Below are 21,052 nucleotides of genomic sequence, written 5' to 3'. Positions count from 1 at the left end.
CTTTAACGAAAATAAATAAATTTTCGTTTATGAATTTATCGTTTAAAATAAATCGTAAAAACGTTTAAAATAACGAAATTCGATTATTTGTAATTATTTAAAACGAAATCAAGATAATAAATATTTTTGATTTTAATAAATCGAGTTTAAAAATTTCGGGGTATTACAATTCCCCACAATCCATCGTGATCCCTCCTGTACTAACTCCCTAGCCGAGAGTATAGAGCGCCATGTGTAGCTTGCATCTTGAGGTACCTTAGCATCCCAAAAATTTGTTCTCGAAAAGTATTTACCTTTCAAAACTGTTGCTGCGAAGGAATCCGGTTTTGTAACTAGTCGCCAACATTGTTTTGCAAGGAGAGCCGAGTTAAAGGCCCTTAGATCGCGAAGTCCCAAACCACCAGAATCTTTGGACTTACACATTTTGTCCCAACTAATCAAGGCCAGCCTCCTCTCATTACCTTGTTGTCCCCACCAGAAGTTTCGACACAAAGATATCATATTGTTCAATACTCCCTCCGGAAGCTTAAAACATTGCATCGCGTAAGTTGGTATTGCTTGGGCTACAGACTTGAGTAAGACCTCTCTACCCGCTCTCGATAGATACCTCTCCTTCCATCCTTTAATCTTCTTCCATACTCGGTCCTGAATAACTTGGAAAACAACTTTCTTAGACCTCCCGATGTAAGTGGGGAGACCAAGATATTTTTCGTGCTCATTTACAGTCGTAAAGTTTAACTTCATCTGAAGCGTATTCTGCATATTGGCGCATACATTCCGACTAAAAGAGACCTCCGATTTTTCCAAATTTATCTTCTGTCCCGAGGTTGCCTCATAAGATGTGAGGATATCAAGAATCGCATCCGCCTCCGTCTCGCAAGCTCTAGTAAATAAAAGGCTGTCATCTGCAAAAAAATAGGTGTGAGATAGGAGGGACGTGTCTACCAATCTTAACCCCATTGATCAATTTCCGCGATTCCGCATCCCGGAGCAGTGCAGTAAAACCTTCAGCACAAATAAGAAAAAGAAATGGTGACATTGGGTCCCCTTGACGCAACCCCCTCCCTGGTAGAAACATTTGAGATGGAAAACCGTTGAAAAGAATGGAGTATGAAACCGACGAAATACATCTCATAATGAGCTCTACAACACCACCACCAAAACCCAGCTTTAACATCATACTTCGAATAAATGCCCATTCCACCCTATCGTAAGCTTTACTCATGTACAGCTTCATTACCATAAAACCCTTCGCCCCCTTTTTCTTTTTCCTGAGATAGTGAAACATTTCATAGGCCACCAGAACATTGTCTGTAATAAGACTCCCCCGTACGAAAGCACTTTGTGACTCACTAATTACCTTCGGGAGGACCAATTTTAATCTGTTTGATATCACCTTAGAGACGAGTTTGTATAAAACATTACACAAACTAATAGGGCGATAGTCTTTTGTGGATTGGCAAACTTTCTTTTTTGGAATAAGGACCACATGATTATGATTTATCTGTTCGATCGGGGCACCATTATTCAGAATATTCAGAACATACGAAGTTACCTCCTTGCCAACAATGGGCCAGTATTTTTTGTAGAAGAGCACGGGCATCCCATCCGGCCCTGGAGCTTTGGTAGGATGCATTTGTTTGAGAGCTATTACTACTTCCTCCTCCGTATACATTTCTTCTAGCCTTTGATTCATCTCTTGAGATACCTTTGGCTGCACCTTATCTATCACAGGGAGCATTTCAATATTATTATTGGATTCAAAGAGTGACTTGAAGTAAGCAACAAACACTGCCTCTGCTTCCCCTTCATCCGTCCGCCAAGACCCACCCTCATCGAACACCCCTTTAATTGTGTTTCTCCTCCTCCTGTCCTCCGCCTTTTTGTGAAAGAAAGCCGTATTTTTGTCTCCGTCTCGGACCCAATTCTGTCTGCTACGTTGGGCCCAATACGTCTCCTCACGGTGTTCCAGCTCATCAATTTCTGCGTCTATCTTTTTAATCTCCCCTAGCGTGCCTTCTGTGGTGGGCATGCTCGTTAGGGACCTGATCTGCTCACGCCTAGTAGCTATTTCCTTCATGAAATCATATGATCGGGTACCGCTCCACGTTCTCAATCTACCAGCACAAGCATTAATTTTTGACTTTACATCACACCCCTCAATGTCATTCCATGTTTCATCCACTATGTTACCGCACTCGTCCTCCCTCAACCACTCCTTTTCAAAACGGAAGCATCGCCTGCGCCGTTTCTTATCTCCTCGGACCCGGATTTGTTCCTGGACTGTTAGCTTTATAGGCACGTGGTCAGAACGTCGTCGTGGTAGGTGCTCCACCCACGAGCATGGGAACAAATTAAACCATGAGTAGGTGACCATAGCTCTATCAAGCCTTTCTTGGACATTGTCCCCCTCCACCCTATTGTTTGTCCATGTAAAGGGGATACCTTCAAACCTTATATCTCTCAGTTGACAAATAGCAACAGCGTTACGAAAGCCATCTAGCTGCCTTTGTGATTTTTGGTTGCCACTTATCTTTTCAGTATGATTAAGTATGCAGTTGAAGTCTCCCAGGCAAACCCATGGCAGCTCACTCTCACCTCTAAGGTTTTTCATTAGATTCCATGTATCTTCCTTTCTCTCATCTTCAGGAAAACCATATAGTCCAGTCAGTCTCCACCTTGTTCCCGACTCCATACTAATCTCAAAATCCATGTGGTTTTGGGACGATGATACATAAGAAAGGTTTATATCGTCGTCCCAAAACATAACTAAGCCACCCCTATGTCTCCCTTCACCACTGCAATCCACACCGATAAAGTTCTTTAGTCTCACTTTCCTTCTAACTCCCTCCCACTCTTTACCTTTTAACTTTGTCTCCGAGAGGAAGACAAAGTGGGGATGTTCGATGTTAATTACGCCCCGAAGAGCGTTCTCTGCTCGAGGACTCCCCAATCCCCGACAGTTCCAAGCAAGGCCTATCATTGATGTTCGCGGGGTTGCAGGGCAACCTCCGCTACTGTAATCGTGCTCCTTGCCTCAATCTCCTGAGCTGCCTTTGACTTTTTGCTGCGCGTACCTCCCTCATCCAAGAAATCATCATCTATTTCCATTGCATCCTTTCTTTTTCCACAAACAGGTTCCTCCCCTACGATCCCCACACTCCTCCCTATTAGTATATAGTAATAGATAGGCTTCATTCAAAAAAAAAAGGAAAGAATTATGATTGTTAGTGGGAGACGAATAAAACACTCCGTAGAAAGAAAGAAAAAAAATTAAAACAAAAAATAACTAGGGGACGTTGGATTGATTGAAAAATTAATTAGGGGTTTGTGTCGTTACTCTTGAATCATATAAAAAGACAAAAGACTATAAAATAATATATAAAAAGACAAAAGAGGTTTGAATTATACTTCAATTCGGATGTCTGTGTCATTAACCCAGTCTGTTTCGAGCTTCTCTTATAATTAACAAACAAACAATCTGGGATTTCTGAAACTCTGCAATTTTGAATCCAGAATCCAACAGAAGTAGAGAAGACGAGACGACACAGGCGATTAGGGAGTGGGTTGAGTTCGTTGCAATTGCGGCGATCCTGATTCCTGATCGCCTTTTTCTCTTCTTTTAGGTAAATTCCTCAATTTTGCAATAAATCTTACTCTCTCGAAGAATTAGGGTAGATTTACTTCCAGGTGATTCTATGTTTTTTTTTTGATAATAGGTGATTCTATGTTGCGTAGGTAATCACAACTATCACAGTGATCAAGTTGTTGTTGTCTAAAATTCGTAATTTTGTCAAGGAAAATGATGAGAATGTTGGGACAAGTGTTAATGGGGACACAAGGAGGTGGTCAATCCCTCTTCTCCACCATTAAAATTGCAGTCCTTCCAATAGCAAAGGTTTTTACAATGTGCTTCCTCGGCTTTCTTATGGCTTCTAAGTATGTCAATATCCTTCCTGCTAGTGGCCGTAAATTGCTCAATGGGGTATACCTCCCTCTCTTTCTTTTTGTTACAATTTCCAGTTTGCCTGGATTCTATGTTTTTGCTGACCCTTTGGACTGTTCATTGTTCATTGTAGCTGGTCTTTACTCTTCTGCTCCCCTGTTTGATTTTCTCTCAATTAGGCCAATCTATTACCCTCCAGAAGATGATTGAATGGTCAGATACACATTCCTTTCTCTTTAACTAATTATTTCTTTTTATCATATTCAATCTCACCCTCTTCTCTGCTCCTTTCTTTTGCAGGTGGTTCATCCCTTTCAATGTTATCCTGGCTACTATTTCTGGCTCTCTCATTGGTCTACTCGTCGCAACTATTGTCCGCCCGCCATACCCCTTCTTTAAGTTCACCGTTGTACATATTGGAATCGGTATAACCCTTTTCAAACTGATTTATTTTTTATTTTTTATTTATCTTACTAATTACTTCTCACCCTGGAATCGGATTGTTGTTTTTGCTGCTCTTTTTGTTGTATTTACCAAATTTTGAATGATAGATAATATACCTCTTCTGGCTAAAGAGGTATAGGTAACTGTGAAATGCCTTGTTAAACTAGTACAGAATATGGAGCCGAATAGCCTTGATGTTTATTTAGCAACTACTCTTTGTCCCCTCCTTAACTTGTGCTAATATGCCTTAGACTCACCCTGCTGTTCTCTTTTCTGCAGGAAACATCGGCAATGTGCCCCTTGTCTTGATTGCAGCTTTGTGTAGAGATAAGGCTAATCCTTTTGGCGATTCAGACAAGTGCAGTCAAGATGGAACTGCCTATATTTCATTTGGCCAGTGGGTATGTTTTTCTATGCCCAGCTAATGCAGTTGTACAACATCTGTTGCTATCACTCTTCACCTTGAGCATACATGCATAAGTTCCACAATCTTTGCTTTTAACCTGTACACTAGAAAATGAAAGTTCCGAGCAGTTTGGCTTGATGTCGAACCATTCTTTTCCAGATCCAGTGCCAACAAGTTTATTTACTTGTTTGTCACAATCTATGTATTTTTCTTTTTTGTATACGGTATTGCAGCTGTATTTTATCTGACAGCTTAATGCATAAACTAAAACAAAATAAAGAATTTGGACCCTTCACTGCTTTTACCATATTCTTGTTACAATACAAACCTGTGATTGCTATTCCTACATGGTATTGTCCAGTGTCCATGCTTCCCTTCAGTGTTACTTGTTCTTCAGAATAAATGAAGTGATACTGATCCCCAAATGTTACGTTATTTTCTTTTTCAGCAAACTTTTTGAATTCTGTAGTCTGAGGCTCTGAGCATTTCCTTCGTTTTCCAGGTTGGTGCAATTGTCTTGTATACATATGTATATCAAATGCTAGCACCCCCTCCTGAAGGTACCTTTGATGTTGAAGGTGGACATCTTCCAATCAAAAATCAACAACACAATGGAAGTGAAACACCAGAACAAGTTCCTTTACTTTCTCAAGATCAAGGGCCGTTGGTATCAAATGTGTCGAAGGAAGGAAAGGCAAGAGCAGTTTTACCTTTCTTCTAGCTTATTAAGTCTAACTCTTTTTGTTTAGTAGTTTAACGTGGTGATTGCTTGATGAATGAGAAGTGGATTCTTTAAGTTTCTTATCTGCCAAATGTCCCTGCTTCACCTACATTTACGACTGCTTGCATTTACATGGTTATATATTCGTATATTTATTAATATGTCCCCTCCACTTTTCTCTTTACTTCTATTACTGCTTTCTTCTTCCCTTTGTCATTTATTTGTTTATTTAGGTTAAATGGTTTACTGAGTACTGACTTAATCTCAACAACCTCACCCTCTCCACATCTGTCTTGTTTGGGCATAGTTCCTTCTCCTGTAGCTTAAAAGTTATTCACATTAGGGATCTGATTGCATATTGCTTCCAATCACTATATCATTATCATTATCATTACCATTGCCTCAAAGAGGCTCCCGCAAGAAGCGGTGTAAGGGGGTCGGACGTACGCAACCTTACCCCTGCAATTCCAGAGAGGTTGTTTCCAATTGACCCAAAAGCGATAACGGGACCACAACGGGACGATCATCTTCTACTTCATAGAAAGAAAGCGAAGAGGTATTAAGAGCCATCTTGATTTAGTCCATTACATCCCACAGCCAAAAGAACAAATCAATCTTTGGCTCCATCGGAAATGGATACCTTCCAATCACTATATGATTAAATAAATTTCTCTGGGGTTTTGAGTAGAAGTTTTGGGATCATTATGTTTAATTCTAAAACTTAGTAGAGATTCAAAGGTTTTTGATGTTTGCACCATCTTTTGACTTAGTACACCGTGATTTTTGTTTAGGTGACTCAGGCTGTGATAATTTTGACTTGAATTCGTAAAGAAGATCTAACCTGTTGAAGTACTGTTTGTTCTTTATTCATAATCTAGGAACGTGTTAACATGTATACAACTTGTCTTTGCTTATGTCATTGTGTAGTGGTTAGAGTTGAATATTCTAGGTACCAGATTCTTTCCCCGTGAAATCACCAGGATCGACTGTGGGGATTTTAATCCAATCTTTATAAATCAGCAACTTACTTGGAAGTGGGTTGTTGAATCCACGATGACTTTTTGTCTGCTGGTATCTCAATCTTGAGCTTTGAAGTGCATTAAGTTATCTCCCCAGTAATTCATGCTATGACTGTGTAGCTAATCTTCCTATTGGATCTGTATCTTTAGAAATGGAATTACAACTTGTCTTGAGTCTTGACCTCTGATGACTAATGGCGCATGTTTATCTGATGTTAAAGGCATATTGGAATAAGGAAAATTATAGTGGGTAATTGAGTCGTGGTAGATGGGAATATGGGATGTTGGTGGGGTTGTTAAAGGAGGAGTGAGAGATTAGGAAATTGTTACCCTCATTTTGGGGCTTAAACCGTTAAACACCAACCCAAGAGATGATGGTTAGGGGTGGATTAGTGGATATGGCTGAGTCGAGCTGAGCCTTAGATTTATTGAACCAAGCTCGAACTCTAATTACGTAGTAAACTCGAGCTTGGAAAGAATGGCAGAATTGGGGGTTGAGTTCGGTTCAATGGGAGGAAAACACAATCTCTCTCATGCCAGTGAAGATATATAGTCTCGTGTCTGATGTTATTATCCAACTGAGTACAGTATGGAATTTACTCTTTATCCAATTGAGTACAGTATGGAATTGACCCTTTTCCTTTTCACATGCATTAGTTTCGTCTTCCTTAACTCAGTTATCCTGATTTACTTGACCGAGGGGATGTCTGTCTCAGCAATCATTCTGAGTCAGTTACTGAGAGTAACGGCAAGTTTTCTATGCAATTTGTTGAATCACAAAGGAAAGACAAGTGCGGGGATACCTATCAAAAGTGGAAATGCAAGAACTGGGACGTCTTTAAAAGTAATCAGGAAAGGAAATTTGGTGGTAGTGACTGGGGGAAGGGTGAGGAATTAGGATATCAAATTTCTACTGAGATTGCTATAAATTATAACCAATATGAATTTTGAAATTTTTTATATCTCCAATAATTAAAGGTGACTCAGGATTACCTCCTGAATCCTGATAGACTTGACTGCTTGGTTTGTTTTGTTAAAGTTATTGCCAGCTCTTCTCCCAGAAGTCAGCAGAAAAGCATAGAACAAATTGTCCCTTTATTCTTGACTCTATGCCTGTGATCCCGTTGTATCATGCCAAACAATGTGTCCAGTAACTGTACTTTCTCTATTATACTAAGTTTCAAGCTGTATTTTTATGCAGATCAAGGAGTTCCTAATATTCATATATGACAAGTTAAAGCTCAAACAGCTCATACAACCTCCTATTATTGCTTCTGTAAGTTCATTCTATCCACCTGCCTAAATAACAGCTCGCAAATAACAGCTTGCAATTTGCAAGTGCTTAGTCTTTGTGGTGCATGAATATCCAGATGGATGCTCCCCCCCCCCCCCCCCCCACCCCCTTACTATGCGCATGTCAATTGGAAAAATGTAATGCATGTTCAAAAATTAATGGAAATTTCTACCTATGACATTATCTTCTTTGATCAACTAATCAGACTTATATGTCAGAGAGTAAAACTCGATTTAATGTTACGTTCTGAGATTTCAGTGGTTAGAACTTATCTACTATTTGACGGTCTTGTGTTTATGCCTGAGGTTCCTCATACAGTCATGTCAAGAGCGTAGGAATTCCATAACATAATGACAAATGATGTGAAACCCTTTTAACTTCCCTATCATTATATGCAGCCAAATAGCCAACCAGTGATATTTTCACAAAAAAGTAAAATGCCAAGCCCTAGTGAAGAGTAGACTTGTGCTTTTAGTACCTTATAAACCCCAGTTATTGTCTGCTGGAACAGCTGCCATTTCCATAAACAACACCAGCTTATCATTACAAAACTTCGTTAAATGATATTCCCTTAAAAATTTCCCCTATCATAGTGTTTCCTCTCTATGTGAATTTTGGATGTAGTTTTTTCTCAAGTGTCAAGTGATCTTATTTCTCATCTTTGTGATATTCAAGGCTTTTTAAAAATTATTTTACGCTGCAGGTGTTGGCAATGGTACTGGGATGTGTGCCTTTCTTGAAGAGTTTAATCTTTGCAAGTGATGGTCCACTGTATTTTTTCACCGACAGCTGCATGATTCTTGGGTAAGCTTGTGTTCTTTCTTTTTAATTTTGAGAGGGAACTTGTGTTGGTACTCATCAACCTTATTTATTGGAAATTGTTCTATAATCATATTTTCTTGTTTGTTGTAGCATGGCATAGTGATGAAGGAAATAGAAAAATATGTCAATTGTATATGTTAGCCTTTAAAAACATCAAATTTTATATGTTCTGCAGCTTCTAACAATCACTGAAGAAAAGTATACGCCTTTTGCTAATTAAGGGACTTGTTACACAATAATTCTTCTAATGGATTATTTTGTGTTCCAGGGAGGCGATGATTCCATGCATTTTGCTAGCATTGGGAGGCAACCTTGTGGATGGTAAGCTTCCGTACTGCAAGTGTCGTGTTATGCTGTCTTATTTGATTTTAGTACGGAGGAATTAGTGGATCAGAATCAAACTGTTGTGTTTTTATGTGCAGGGCCTGGAAGTTCAAAACTTGGTTTCAGGACAACTGCTGCAATTATTTTTGGGCGGTTAGTTTTGGTCCCACCTGCAGGGCTTGGCATAGTGACTCTGGCTGATAAGTTGGGATTCCTTCCCGCTGGTGATAAGATGTTCAAATTTGTGCTGTTACTTCAACACACAATGCCTACTTCTGTGCTTTCAGGTACTTTAATTGTTTCTAGCACAAAAAAGAGCCGTATTTAATAGTTTGCTTAGTGCCACTTTATTTGTTGATTGATTTCTTAAGTAGCAAGTGGTCATGCCCGACTAAATGGGTTGTTTTGTAGGTGCTGTTGCCAACTTGAGAGGATGTGGGAAGGAATCGGCTGCAATACTGTTCTGGGTTCATATATTTGCAATTATTTCAATGGCTGGATGGATTGTGCTATACATTCACATACTCTTCTGAAAATACATGACTTTCTTTTGCCCAATGTTAAGTAGGTTTGTTTTTTATAGTTAGTTTCTATTTTGAAATGTTTGGAGTTGATGGTACTTTTGAAAAGCAATAGTTAATAGGGGCTAAGGCTAGAGGTTGTACATGCCTACATGGCCATCTGGAATTACAAACTGAAGGGTTGATATAATTTCTGCATGTTACTACTTACCAGAATGATTAGATAGATCCTTCCCCGGAAAAGGCGAAAAAGAGGGTTGAAAAAAGGCCTTTCTCATGGAACTGTTTTAAGGTTGGTAGATTTTGGAGAAGCAGCTTTGTACAGATGATGAAGATGTGGATATAATTCTAATTGTGCTTGCATGTGCCTATATACTCTATGGCACAATTGTCTGTGTTTTGTATTATATGGATTATGATTATGATTATTATGATTACGATTGAATAAATCTTACCATGCATACTCCCTTCATTTCTCGTTCTTGGTTAAAATGTCTCGGTCAAAGAATTAAAACGATACAAAATCAACTTAGGCACCTTCCTTCAACTTTGCTCAACTTGGCTGATTTTTGCTTGATTTGTCTCCTAATTTTGCTAGAGTTAACTGGTTTATACTTATAGTAAAATGAACATGAGCTAAAGAAACAAAACGAAGTCTTTAATCTCAAGCCCTGCCAATTTGAACAAGTCGTTTTTATGTCTCATTCTCACTTCAAAAAAAGAGACATGATTGTTATGCTTATACTAACACAATTTAATGCTTGTTAGACGGCTATTTGGAATCTTTCATCATAAATAAAACCTTCAATAATTATCATACATTTCCAAAAAAACCAAATGCTAATCAATAACTTTTTATGTTGTGCTTCGCATAATAGGAAAATGATATATGCATCCCAAACGGCTACATATAAGAAGCTAAAAATGAAAACATTGAATTATATTATTAAATATAAGGATTCCCAAATACAACGCAGAATCAGTCAATACAACTCTAACGAATATCACCACACAATCAAGTCAATAAAACTCTTGAGCAAATCTATCTTCTGTACAAACACCATTTACAATCAGCAAAATCTTTATTTTACAGCATCTCCTTCTCTGGTTTTGAAGCGCAGACAGACAAACTACAGATTGCACTAGCATTCATTGATTCAAAACCTGGTGAGCTCAGGAGATATGAATGCCACAAAGACAATCATTGCAGTAAAATCCCAAATTAATAAAAATTACCCCATGCTTTCTTGAAGCAAGGGCAAGAGCAAGAGCAGTTGCTTTTAGCATCATTTACACTCCGAATGGCTAAAACCACCACCACCACCTCTTTTCCTGCTCATTGCGGGGGCATGAACCAGAAGGATGGATGGATTGTGGAGAACAACTATGTAAATTAGGTTGTCCATTTGACCCTCTTCTACCTGCAAGAGAATTGCCCAACCAAAGCACAAACACAATTCCTGCAACACTAATTATAGGGAAAAACCATCCTGCCCTCCTATCATTAGGACGTGAAACTACTACATCAGGGCCGACATCACCCAACGCGGCAACAAAATCTTGAGATTCACCCATTTCACTCGTATCATCCCTATCCTCCTGCTGATGAATTTCAGAAATAACCATTCTATTGCTAGTGCGGCGCTTACCACGCTCATAATCTCCGTCATCAGTTGGGAGTTCATATCGACAAAGGGGGCAAGAATTCCTTGCACTCAACCACGGCAATATGCAGGATGGATGATATAGGTGAAAGCATGGCAGTTGATTCACTTCAGTGCCAATCATCAGCAAATCTTTACAGATTGCACAAGCCAACCCATCAGCTTTCAGATGCTCATCAGTAATAGCTACAACAGGTAGTGTATCAATGAAAGATGCAGCAGCCGGAGGTGCTCCTCGTCTTGAATTATCAGTCTCGGCAAGATGCTCCAAAAATTCTTCAAATACTAGAGAATCAAGATAATCCCCGGGATTACCAATGTATGGTGCTTCACCAAATACTTCCATGCTTACAGGGATACTGGGAATCTGGACGTCCCTCACTTCCCTGATTCTTCGGTGAATCATTTCCTCAAACTCAGACGAATCTGTTCTACCATGTTCAACAAAATAATCACTGCCGGCACTTGAGTCAATATGAGCGCCCGTTTCCTGAGGCCTAACTGTATTCCCCTCATCAGTATAAACTTCTCCCCACTCACCATCTTCTACTTCATCTTCATCAGAATTCCAGTGTACAATACCAGCATTCATTGGATCAATATCAGTATCACTGTCAACGTCACTTCTCTCCATAGATTGGACATATACGTCTGTGTCCAAGTATGTATGGCCATCAATTGAAGCACCTGAGTCACCTTCATAAGTACTAAAAGATATAGCATCACTATCACCATGGTAAACCCTATATCCACTGAAGCTGACATTTGATTCATTCTCGCCATAAAACGAATCAGAGTTGAACCCATCACTTTCCGTATCAGAAAATGGTCTCCGCCACCTACTAGAACCATTAGGTGTAGTATGAGAACTTGTTGGCTGCAATACCATCAAATTAGGATCAGTATCTCCATCAACATCTTCATGCTCAGGCTCAATATGCCTTGCTAGGTTAATTATTTGTGAGAACTGTTGTGAAAAATTTCCTATCGAGTCAGAACTTTCGTTAATTGATCTTCTTCCTCCAGGAAGCCTTCTACGAAAAGAGTTGTGTGCTGGGGTACCAAAATCTTCAAGCAGCAGAAATTTACAGTCATCACATATGCTGACACTTTGGAGACTGGCGTTAACCTCACGCTCCAACGAAAGAGTTCTCCCGCAAAGACCACATGCCACAGGGATGTCCACACGATCATTTGACAAGCCATTATTAGTGTGATCAGGCAAATTATAATGAGGTAACTCGTGTCTAATAGTTTGCATGTCCAATTCCATCTGGACACATATATGACGAGTAGAAAGTCAACATGATGGTAAATATTCAACATAATGAGCTAACAATATTCAAGATAAAAGGTTTAAAGTGTCGGAGGGCACAAGTTCTCCAAAAGAAATAGCAAAAGACGAAAACTAAATGAGAAATCGAGAATAGAAATATAAAGAACTCAGCAAACTCAAAATCATATTAAATTCCTTAACATTTCAAAAGCAGATAAGCAAATGAAAGCTAATAGGAACATAAAATCAACAGGACAATTCCATATTGCCATGATAGATGGATTGGTAATACTTTTGGATAACAACATATCAAAAGTCCCTTTGTTTCTTGGTTGAGTGTTAAGTTGAGAGTTGGCCTCTTGAGGCATGTACGGATTCTTTCCGGGAACCGGTTGTTTCGAGGATTTCAAAAAGACTTGATGGGTGGGAAGGTCTATTTTTCTCTTGGTGGGAGTATTAATGATCCAAGTATTAATTTGATCCAATCATGCCTGTCTAGCATCCACTCTACTATCTCTCTTGTTTGAAGGTTCCAGTTTCTATTGCAAGTAAGACTGAATAAATGATGAGGAATATTTTTGTGGTCTGGGTCTAGCAATATGAGGAAAGATCATTTTATGAGGTGGGTATTGGTTTGTCGGGCCAAAGAAGAAGGCGGTTTAGGCTTTGGGAAAGTGGTGTCAAAAAAATTGCTCTAGTCGGAAAGTGGTTGTGGCGTTTTCCTCGTGATTATGAGTCTTTGTGGCATTGTGTCATAAAAGAAAAAATATGGCTTACAACCAAATGGGTGGGAATCGTGGGATGCACAAAGTGCTCTTACAAAGTTACATTGACAAATTGTTGTCCTTGGAGTTTATTTCCCAGGTTTACAATCTTCTCTTCCCTTTAGTAAAGTTCAAAGTACGGACTGGTTGTCGTGTTCGTTTTTTGGAAGATGTTTAGAGGGAAAGTGGTGTCAAAAAAATTGCTTTTTCTCGGAAAGTGGTTGTGGTGTTTTCCTTGAGATTATGAGTCTTTGTGGCATCGTGTCATAAAGAAAAAAAATATGGCTTACAACCAAATGAGTGGCATGCACAAAGTGCTCTTACAGAGTTGTAAAATATGGTTTTCCTTGGTCATTTCCCAGGTTTTCAATCTTTTCTTCCCTTGAGTAAAGTTAAAAGTACGGAATGGTTGTCATGTTAGTTTTTAGGAAGATGTTTGGAGGGAATTTCATGTGATAAATTCCCCTGGTAATTTCAGTTGTTGTGTCTTGTTTCTATGGTGATAATGCGTGGGATTTACATTTTTGTAGGCCACCACATAATAGGGAGTTAGAGGAGCTTTCGTCTTTAATAGAGGTTCTTGGATCGTCATTTAGTTTAATGGAGGATGCTAGGGTATGGACCGGGAAATCATCAGGGTCTTTTTCTTGTAAGTATTTGGTTTACTTAAATCGACCGGCCAAATTTCCAGGTTTTTCCAGTAGCAAATTTTACTTGAAAGGCAAACGTACCTCTTAAGGTGAGGGATTTTATGTGGGCTTTGGCATTATGGAGGATTAAGACGAATGACATGCTCCAAAACGTAGGCAATGACTGGTTATTTCACAAGAATACAAGATACGTGCTTGCTTTCTCGTGCAAGTAGTGAGTCATGTTCACATGATTTCTTACATTCTAAAATGAGGAGTTACCTTCAGAGGAGATTGTTTGCGCTTCATGAGGAATCTTTGGTTTCCCGTACAGAGATAATGGATAAAGTTGTTTTATCGGGTTCTGTGGGGGTAAGGAGAACACGATGTTATGTCGTAATGCTTTCATGGCAATTATTGATGTGTGGTTGGAGAGGAATCGAGGGTCTTTTTAAGAGTTTTGGTTCCTTGACAAGGTTACATATTCAACATCTTTATGGGCTAGGGCCGTTGGGGCTTTCAAGAATTACTCGGTTAGGGAAGTACAACGAAATTGGGTAGTTTTTCAGATGAGAGGACTGCTTGTCCACATTGTTTCTTCTCTTTTTTCTTTTTTTTTTCATACTGTTAATATAATCTCTTTTTCTAACAAACAAAAAATCCCTTTGTTTCTTGTACTCCGTTTATCTATTGTTTAAGTTCCTGGCATGTTGATCAAGGAATTCTATAATCCCAACAGAAAGATAACTTCACTACAAATGCCCTTCATATTACTCCCATAACAACAAACCACACATAAAATCAAAATGTGGTTTATGTACCTGGTTGTGTGCACCCTTTTTTTTAATGAACATATAGTTCAAATTCAAAAAACATATCGCTCATACCCAAAGTACGTATATTTCAAATTCCAAACAACATATAATATAATGTCCCACTTGCACGTGTACATTGAAATCATTCTCCATATTTATTAGGTGCTCAATGAATGTTCACGGGGTCCAAAATGAGCACTAAATGAGCACTGTGCACTCGGGGGGTAATTGTGACATTAAGTGGTCCACTGATTTTAAATTGGAAGAAAAGAGGCATTAAATGTTCCACCTAATCTAAACGGTAAACAAAAAGTATTTCATATAAGTCAGGAAAATAAACAAAGGGAACATGACACTCGTACAACATAAATTGAAAGGATATGTGGAGGCCCCAAACAAGTAGGTATATAAAATGTCTTCAAAAAGACAGGTTTCGATTTCCTAACATGAATTATTTTCGTAAACTTGGAAAGAGGTGCAATTTCGTCACAAAGCCCTCTCAATGTTCAATTTATTTGACTTTTTTTTTTTTTGGTTTGGTGGCACTTTAACACCAGATTTCGGACAAAAAAAGTCAATGTGCCGGCATTGATTCCTTACTCCCCTAACTTCTTTCTTCTTCCTCTTTTTTGACTGTCACTCTCCCAATCTCTTTTTCTTCTTGCTCAACCTCTACCAAGGACTTTCCATCCCCTTTCAACCAATCAATCACCACCACCCCTGCCTACTTCTCAGTCCTCTCCCGTCACCAACTTTGTCTCCCCCCTATCACCATCCCTGCCTTCCTCTCATATAGTCCCATGATTACCATCTTCGTCACTACTAACTTTCTCAAAATGGGGAGTTGATGAAGAGTGATGTGGCAAATGAAACGCAAAGTAATTAATTTTTTTCTTCCTAAGATCAACTATTGAAGGACGAAGATGAGAGAGGAGATGAAAAGCAAAAGAGATAAGGAAGAGAGACTGAGGGAGAAAAGGAGATAAGAAGAACATACGCAAAAGGAAGAAGAAAAAGAAAACGAATAACAAGACACAAGGGAGATTAAAGAAAAAGGCAAATTTTGTAAAAGATTGCATGAACGGTTTAATTTTGTCATGCTAGGCATTAGGTAAACATAAAGAAACAAAAGTTGTGAAAAATTCCTATGGCACCCTCAGAGTTTTTCTTGAAATAGCCAAATTCTCCTCTTCAGAATCAATGGTGTACCCCTCAGGCCGTTGTTTATTTGTCAAATTACCCATTCTAATGACGATCAAGCTAACACCGATAGACTGATAGTATTTTTCCCCCTCTCCACTTCTTTCCTGTCATATTGTTTTACTCTCTCTGGGCAACGGTTGCCATAGTCATATGTGGCTTCCTTCTCTCTCTGAAACCAGTACAACTTTAAACTCCTAAACCAATGCCAACCCACCATAAATCAAAGTCCTCCAAAACTAAGCAGGTAAGATGGAAATAACACAGGAAAAGGGACTGCATACAAGGCAAAGAAAGTAAAATGGGAGAGTGAGAGAGACAAGCCCAAAAAAAAAGGAGAACGAGGTCAATGCTGGAAATTTGACATTTTTGGCCGGAAACTAACGATAAGTAGCACCAACCAATTTTTTTTGAAAAAAGCTGATACATCACAAAGGTGCTTTTTGACAAAAAAAAAAAATATCATTGGAACATAAATCAATATGATTCCTATTATCAAGGAAGAGCATATTGAGCAAAGGACTTAGCTATGAGCATCACTATTGTTAAAGCTGCAGAAATTCAATCTCAAACAAAAGTCGAGATCTTTGAGAGAAACGTTGGAAAGTTGCAGTTACTATAATGCATTTTGACCTAGTAAAAATACTAGTAGTTTGGATGCTAATGACAAAAAGCTGTCCATGAGTCAGGGAGCTAAGAGAGTCCTTGGTGACAATATTTTAGCTTAAGAATTAAAAAGTGATAAATCAAGGACAAATCTTAACTCTTAGGACTACAACAACCTGTGATCGGCCACGGCCAGACTACTATGAAACTAGTATGAAAGGGAGATATGAATGAAATCTTATTTCCATACACCCCTTTACTCCCTTTTTCGCTATAGTTTACAAGCTAATCAGCTTTTTCTAGAAAACCACAGGAGTTGGACTTGGACTTGAACCAAAGGGTAAAAACTAAAATTCTATTTCATTTCTACATAACCTTAGGAGTTAGGATACAATCTGAGCATCATGTTTCTTGTTTTCCCGTAATCTGATGATCTATTCCAGATATAACATAGAAGGGTAAAATGGGTGGTCACACAATGCAGGGTGCAGGAGTAATAATCAAGATATGTAGATAGGCTACACAAATTAGGAATTTCTGCAAGTGTTTTCATCGCCATAACTTGCTTCTTAATTGGGGTTTTACATGATCATATCGATTTCCCCTTTCCAACATACAAATACAATACACTTCCAGATAATGCATTACAATTTTCAAAAGCCAAAAAAAAAAAAAAGTAGAAATTACCTGACTTTTGGTGGAAATCGCTTCCTCAAATCGTCGAACTACCAATTTGTTTCCATAAACAGCAGCAACAAGATCCTGAATATGAAATAAACCCTAAGTGCAGACAAGTAATCAACCAACCAATCAACTTCAGAACACCATTAATAATTACAGGCTGAAAGATTTCTCTGAACCGAGGGCAAAGATCGTAGCTTTTTTTTCATTACAGGCAACCGAGGGCGGCCCCACTCTTCATTTCAATCCACCCACCGCAGTACCGCTCTCATATTACATTACCAAGGTCCATAAAGTGCTAATCATGAACAATTGGGTCATTCGAACCAAATTAAAATCGGGTCGGTTATTTTCTGGATTAGATCATCTTTAAGTCTATTGTGTACATGAACTGGGTTTTGTTTGGATTGGGTCAGATCATCTTAAAATCAAGTGAGTATATGATATGCCCATTTTATATAGACTAGTTATTCCATCCCTTGTTAAATATTGATCTTAAATGAGCTATTCGGAGCTATTTTTACTAATGTACTATTTGTAGTGTATTTGCAGTTTAAATTGATTTTGTAGGAATTGTTGTCGATCACTTACTTTCTTGCATTTTTGGATAACTACGAGATCTTTATGGATAATGGAGCGTATTTGATCTGGCTCTAAGGAATTTTAGGAGTATCTTGTATTCCCAAAACCAAAAGGATTAGGCATGTAAAATCGAAGAAACAGCTCGTCAGCCCAATGGATCGGGCCAACCATTTCGATCAGGCGACACTTGGAGTTGTTGCTAACTTTCAAATTTAAATCCAAACTTAGTGCAGGTCAGATCGGACGGATGTCTTTTATTTGTTTTCATGATTGTTTTAGTTTTGCCTTTTGTTTTAGGAGTTGCCTATACATTGCTTTGGTGAAGGCAGAAAAAACCTTCTTGTTTACTATTACTCCAGACTTTTTACCACCTATTAACAGAATATTTAACAGAGTCGTGAAGTGGAGCCCACACGTTAAAATTTGCTCAAAAAAATTGTGAACCTTTCTTTCTTCTTTATCGTTGCTTTCCCATTTTTCCTCTTCTTTATTGTTGCTCTCCCATTCAACCTGGTCAGTGTTGTCAACGAGGAGTGCGGCCTTCCCAAGAAAAGTGTGAACACCATAAACCATTGTCTAAAGAATTTTATGAAGCAAGTTAGATTTCTTCAATTTATGGCAGAAGATGAGCATAAAGCTAAGTAAGCTAAGTAATACCTCAAATAGATGAGCTAATCGAAGCAGGACTTTTCCACCATTCATTTTAGAAGGATGAAAGGAAAAAAAATCCCAATAACTTGCATGCAATTTCAACTTTCAAGCCTCTAATTATAATAACTAGTTTTAAGCCCGTGTGATGCACGGATTTTTATTTAGTATCTTGTACCATTATATATGTTAAACATTTATAGAAAATAAATTTATCTATTTCTAAGTCCATTTAATTAAATTATTTAAGTATTTGTTTAATTCAGTTTCTATTGTGAATCTCATTATTACGCAGTAGTACGTATATCATCTCTTGTGAAGTTGTAGCTTATTATGATAAAAATTCTACTTTTTTTTAATAGTAAACTCTAACTATTTTAGCTATGATTGGAGACGTGGAAGTATCGAGGTAGTACTAAGGTGATAATTTCTTTGTTAATGATTTTTTTATAGGAAGATGATGAATACATAATCAAGAGTGTTTGATTATTCTATTGATTGATTTGATAACTAATATTGGATGTCAAAAATATGTATTTTTTGATAGGAAGATTACATAAATCAATGGACATAAATCAATAGAGTGTTTGATTGTTTTATTGATTTGATAATTAATAGTGATTGAGTTTGACTTTTATTTTAGATTTATTCTTTAATTTTAGAGTGTTTGATTTTGGATTGAATTTTATTTTAGATTTATTCTTTAATTATTAGAGTGTTTAATTTTGAATTGAAGACCCTTGTGCGTAGAGTTTTATTATTTTTTAAATTTATTCTTTAATGATTAGAGTTGTATTAGTAATTAAATAAAATAAATATCTATGTGGCACAATTAATTTTAAAATAAATCTGAAATCTTATTTCTCATTGGACGAAACCTAATGATTTGCTATGTGGCGCTCTAATAATTTGTCATATGGTTTCAGATTCTATTAAATTGTTAAGTCAAAATAAAACTCCTATTACAAATGCTATATTTTATATATTATATACTACGTTAGATTAGTGTTTGATTTTGAATTGAATTGAATTTCAATTTAGATTTATTTTTTAATTATTAGAGTGTTTGATTTTGGACGGAGTTGTAATTATATATTAGTAATAGTTAATTAAAATATCTGCATGGCACCTAATTATTTATTTACGTGGCACTCGACTTTTTTAATTCAAAAATAACTTAGAAATCTAACTTTTCATTGGCCAAAACCATTAGATTTCCTACGTGGTGCTCTAATATTGGATTAGTGTTTGATTTGGGATAGAATTGTAATTTAAATTAGTGTTTGGTTTTGGATTGAATTTTATTTTAGATTTATTTTTAAATTATTAGAGTATTTGATTTTGCATGGTGTTGTGTATACGTATTTATTTATAACTATTAGAGTATTTGATTTTAGATAGAGTTGTTTATATTATTAATTAATTAAAATATCTACATGGCGCCTAATTATTCATCTACGTGGCACTCGATTTTTTTAATTCAAAATTAAATTAGAAATCTTATTTTTCATTGGACAAAACCAATAGTAATCCTACGTGACGTTCTAATAATTCAGCAAATATGTCTCCTTTGTATATATATGATCCTTAATGAATTGCCAAAGGACTCATTATGAGGAGTGTCTATAGTAACATTTTCAGATAAACTATAAGAAGGATCGATTCCGGTAAATGTGGGTACATGGGAATTCAACCAGTTGTCTTCAACCTGCACAGATGGTGATTATAGTCATAAGAATACCCAATTTCCATTTTGTATTTCGGTTTGCTGAATTATCGATTCAATCAATGAAATTAACCTCAACTTTTTCGGAAAAAGTTTAGGTTCGTATGAAATTCAAATTGGGGATTTGTTGATTGCTTAATGTTTTTACGAATTGAGGTTAGGAAATGTTGATTCGTGTTATTAGGAATGTTGCTCGTAATCGTGATTATCAAAAGATCGATCTATCTGCTCTCACTGGAGAAGAGGTCTTCTCTGGTTCAACTTGTAAACAAACTGAAGAGGCAGTGATAATAGCTACTGGTGTTCACACTTTTTCCGGAAGACTGCACACCTCGTTGACAACACTAACCAAGAAGAATGGGGGAGAAACACTAAAGAAGAGGAAGAATGGGAGAGCATCAATAACGAAGAGGAAGAAAAAATGGCAAATTTTAATGTGTGGGCCCACTTCACGCCTCAGTTAACTATTATGTTAACGAGTGGTCAAAGAAAAAATATATTTTTAGGTGGTAATTTAAAACTTTGATATTTTTAGGTGATAAAATATAAATTTGGTCTTTAATTTTAGTTGTTACAACACATAATTTTCTTCTTTTAAGAGAAACTAAAAATGATGGGTATGTTAGGTTGGTTTTGTTCAATTTGGTCACAAGTCCCTTGACAAAAGTGGCAACTAGGAAGAATTGTCTAACGCTCCATTCTATTGGACTCGTTTTGACTTGACTTATATTATCTGAACGTAACTGAACTTATCTGAAATTATTTTATCTGAAAAAACCTTATTTTGTGTGAAATAAACTTATTTGTGTGTGAAAATGTATGAAAATAACTTATTTTTGCTGAATTTATATTATCTGAACTTTTCTGAACATTTTTGAACTTTACTAAAACTATCTAAACTTATTTTGTGTGAAATAAGTCAAATAAGTCGAATAAGTCGAACATAACAGAACATAGGGTAAGT

The 21,052-nt window shown here is 37.3% G+C and overlaps 2 protein-coding genes across 4 annotated transcripts; one reads left to right on the top strand and one right to left on the bottom strand.

The window, feature by feature from the left end:
- Nucleotides 1-3,388: 3,388 nt before the first annotated feature.
- Nucleotides 3,389-9,946, top strand: LOC110804685 (protein PIN-LIKES 6). 3 transcript variants are annotated; one of them, XM_022010290.2, is made up of 11 exons: nucleotides 3,389-3,626; nucleotides 3,739-3,985; nucleotides 4,080-4,159; nucleotides 4,247-4,371; nucleotides 4,670-4,791; nucleotides 5,299-5,490; nucleotides 7,738-7,812; nucleotides 8,534-8,634; nucleotides 8,921-8,973; nucleotides 9,075-9,263; nucleotides 9,388-9,946. In XM_022010290.2, exons 2-11 carry the CDS (start codon nucleotides 3,803-3,805, stop codon nucleotides 9,507-9,509), a joined length of 1,242 nt encoding a protein of 413 aa, XP_021865982.1. In that variant the 5' UTR covers nucleotides 3,389-3,626; nucleotides 3,739-3,802; the 3' UTR covers nucleotides 9,510-9,946. The 3 variants fall into 3 exon arrangements, with proteins under 3 accessions (XP_021865982.1, XP_021865986.1, XP_021865985.1); XM_022010294.2 differs by having other exon boundaries at nucleotides 3,412-3,626; nucleotides 3,799-3,985; XM_022010293.2 differs by having other exon boundaries at nucleotides 3,412-3,626; nucleotides 3,720-3,985.
- A 462-nt stretch (nucleotides 9,947-10,408) lies between these two features.
- Nucleotides 10,409-17,536, bottom strand: LOC110804677 (uncharacterized). Its single transcript, XM_022010282.2, has 2 exons — nucleotides 17,139-17,536; nucleotides 10,409-12,434 (listed from the first exon to the last, which is right to left on the bottom strand). The coding sequence occupies exon 2, from the start codon at nucleotides 12,432-12,434 to the stop codon at nucleotides 10,803-10,805; it is 1,632 nt and encodes a 543-aa protein (XP_021865974.1). The 5' UTR covers nucleotides 17,139-17,536; the 3' UTR covers nucleotides 10,409-10,802.
- Between the last annotated feature and the right edge of the window lie 3,516 nt (nucleotides 17,537-21,052).

Source organism: Spinacia oleracea, chromosome 5 (assembly GCF_020520425.1).
Source record: "Spinacia oleracea cultivar Varoflay chromosome 5, BTI_SOV_V1, whole genome shotgun sequence".
Classification (NCBI taxonomy): domain Eukaryota; kingdom Viridiplantae; phylum Streptophyta; class Magnoliopsida; order Caryophyllales; family Amaranthaceae; genus Spinacia; species Spinacia oleracea.
This window is presented reverse-complemented; position numbering and strand designations above follow the sequence as displayed.

Bases quoted from the DNA above. Each gene is read 5' to 3' on its own strand.
- LOC110804685 (XM_022010290.2), top strand. From the start codon at position 3,803: ATGATGAGAATGTTGGGACAAGTGTTAATGGGGACACAAGGAGGTGGT. The intron at 4,372-4,669 runs GTATAACCCTTT...TCTTTTCTGCAG, and splicing joins CGTTGTACATATTGGAATCG to GAAACATCGGCAATGTGCCC. The intron at 5,491-7,737 runs GCAAGAGCAGTT...ATTTTTATGCAG, and splicing joins ATGTGTCGAAGGAAGGAAAG to ATCAAGGAGTTCCTAATATT.
- LOC110804677 (XM_022010282.2), bottom strand. From the start codon at position 12,434: ATGGAATTGGACATGCAAACTATTAGACACGAGTTACCTCATTATAAT.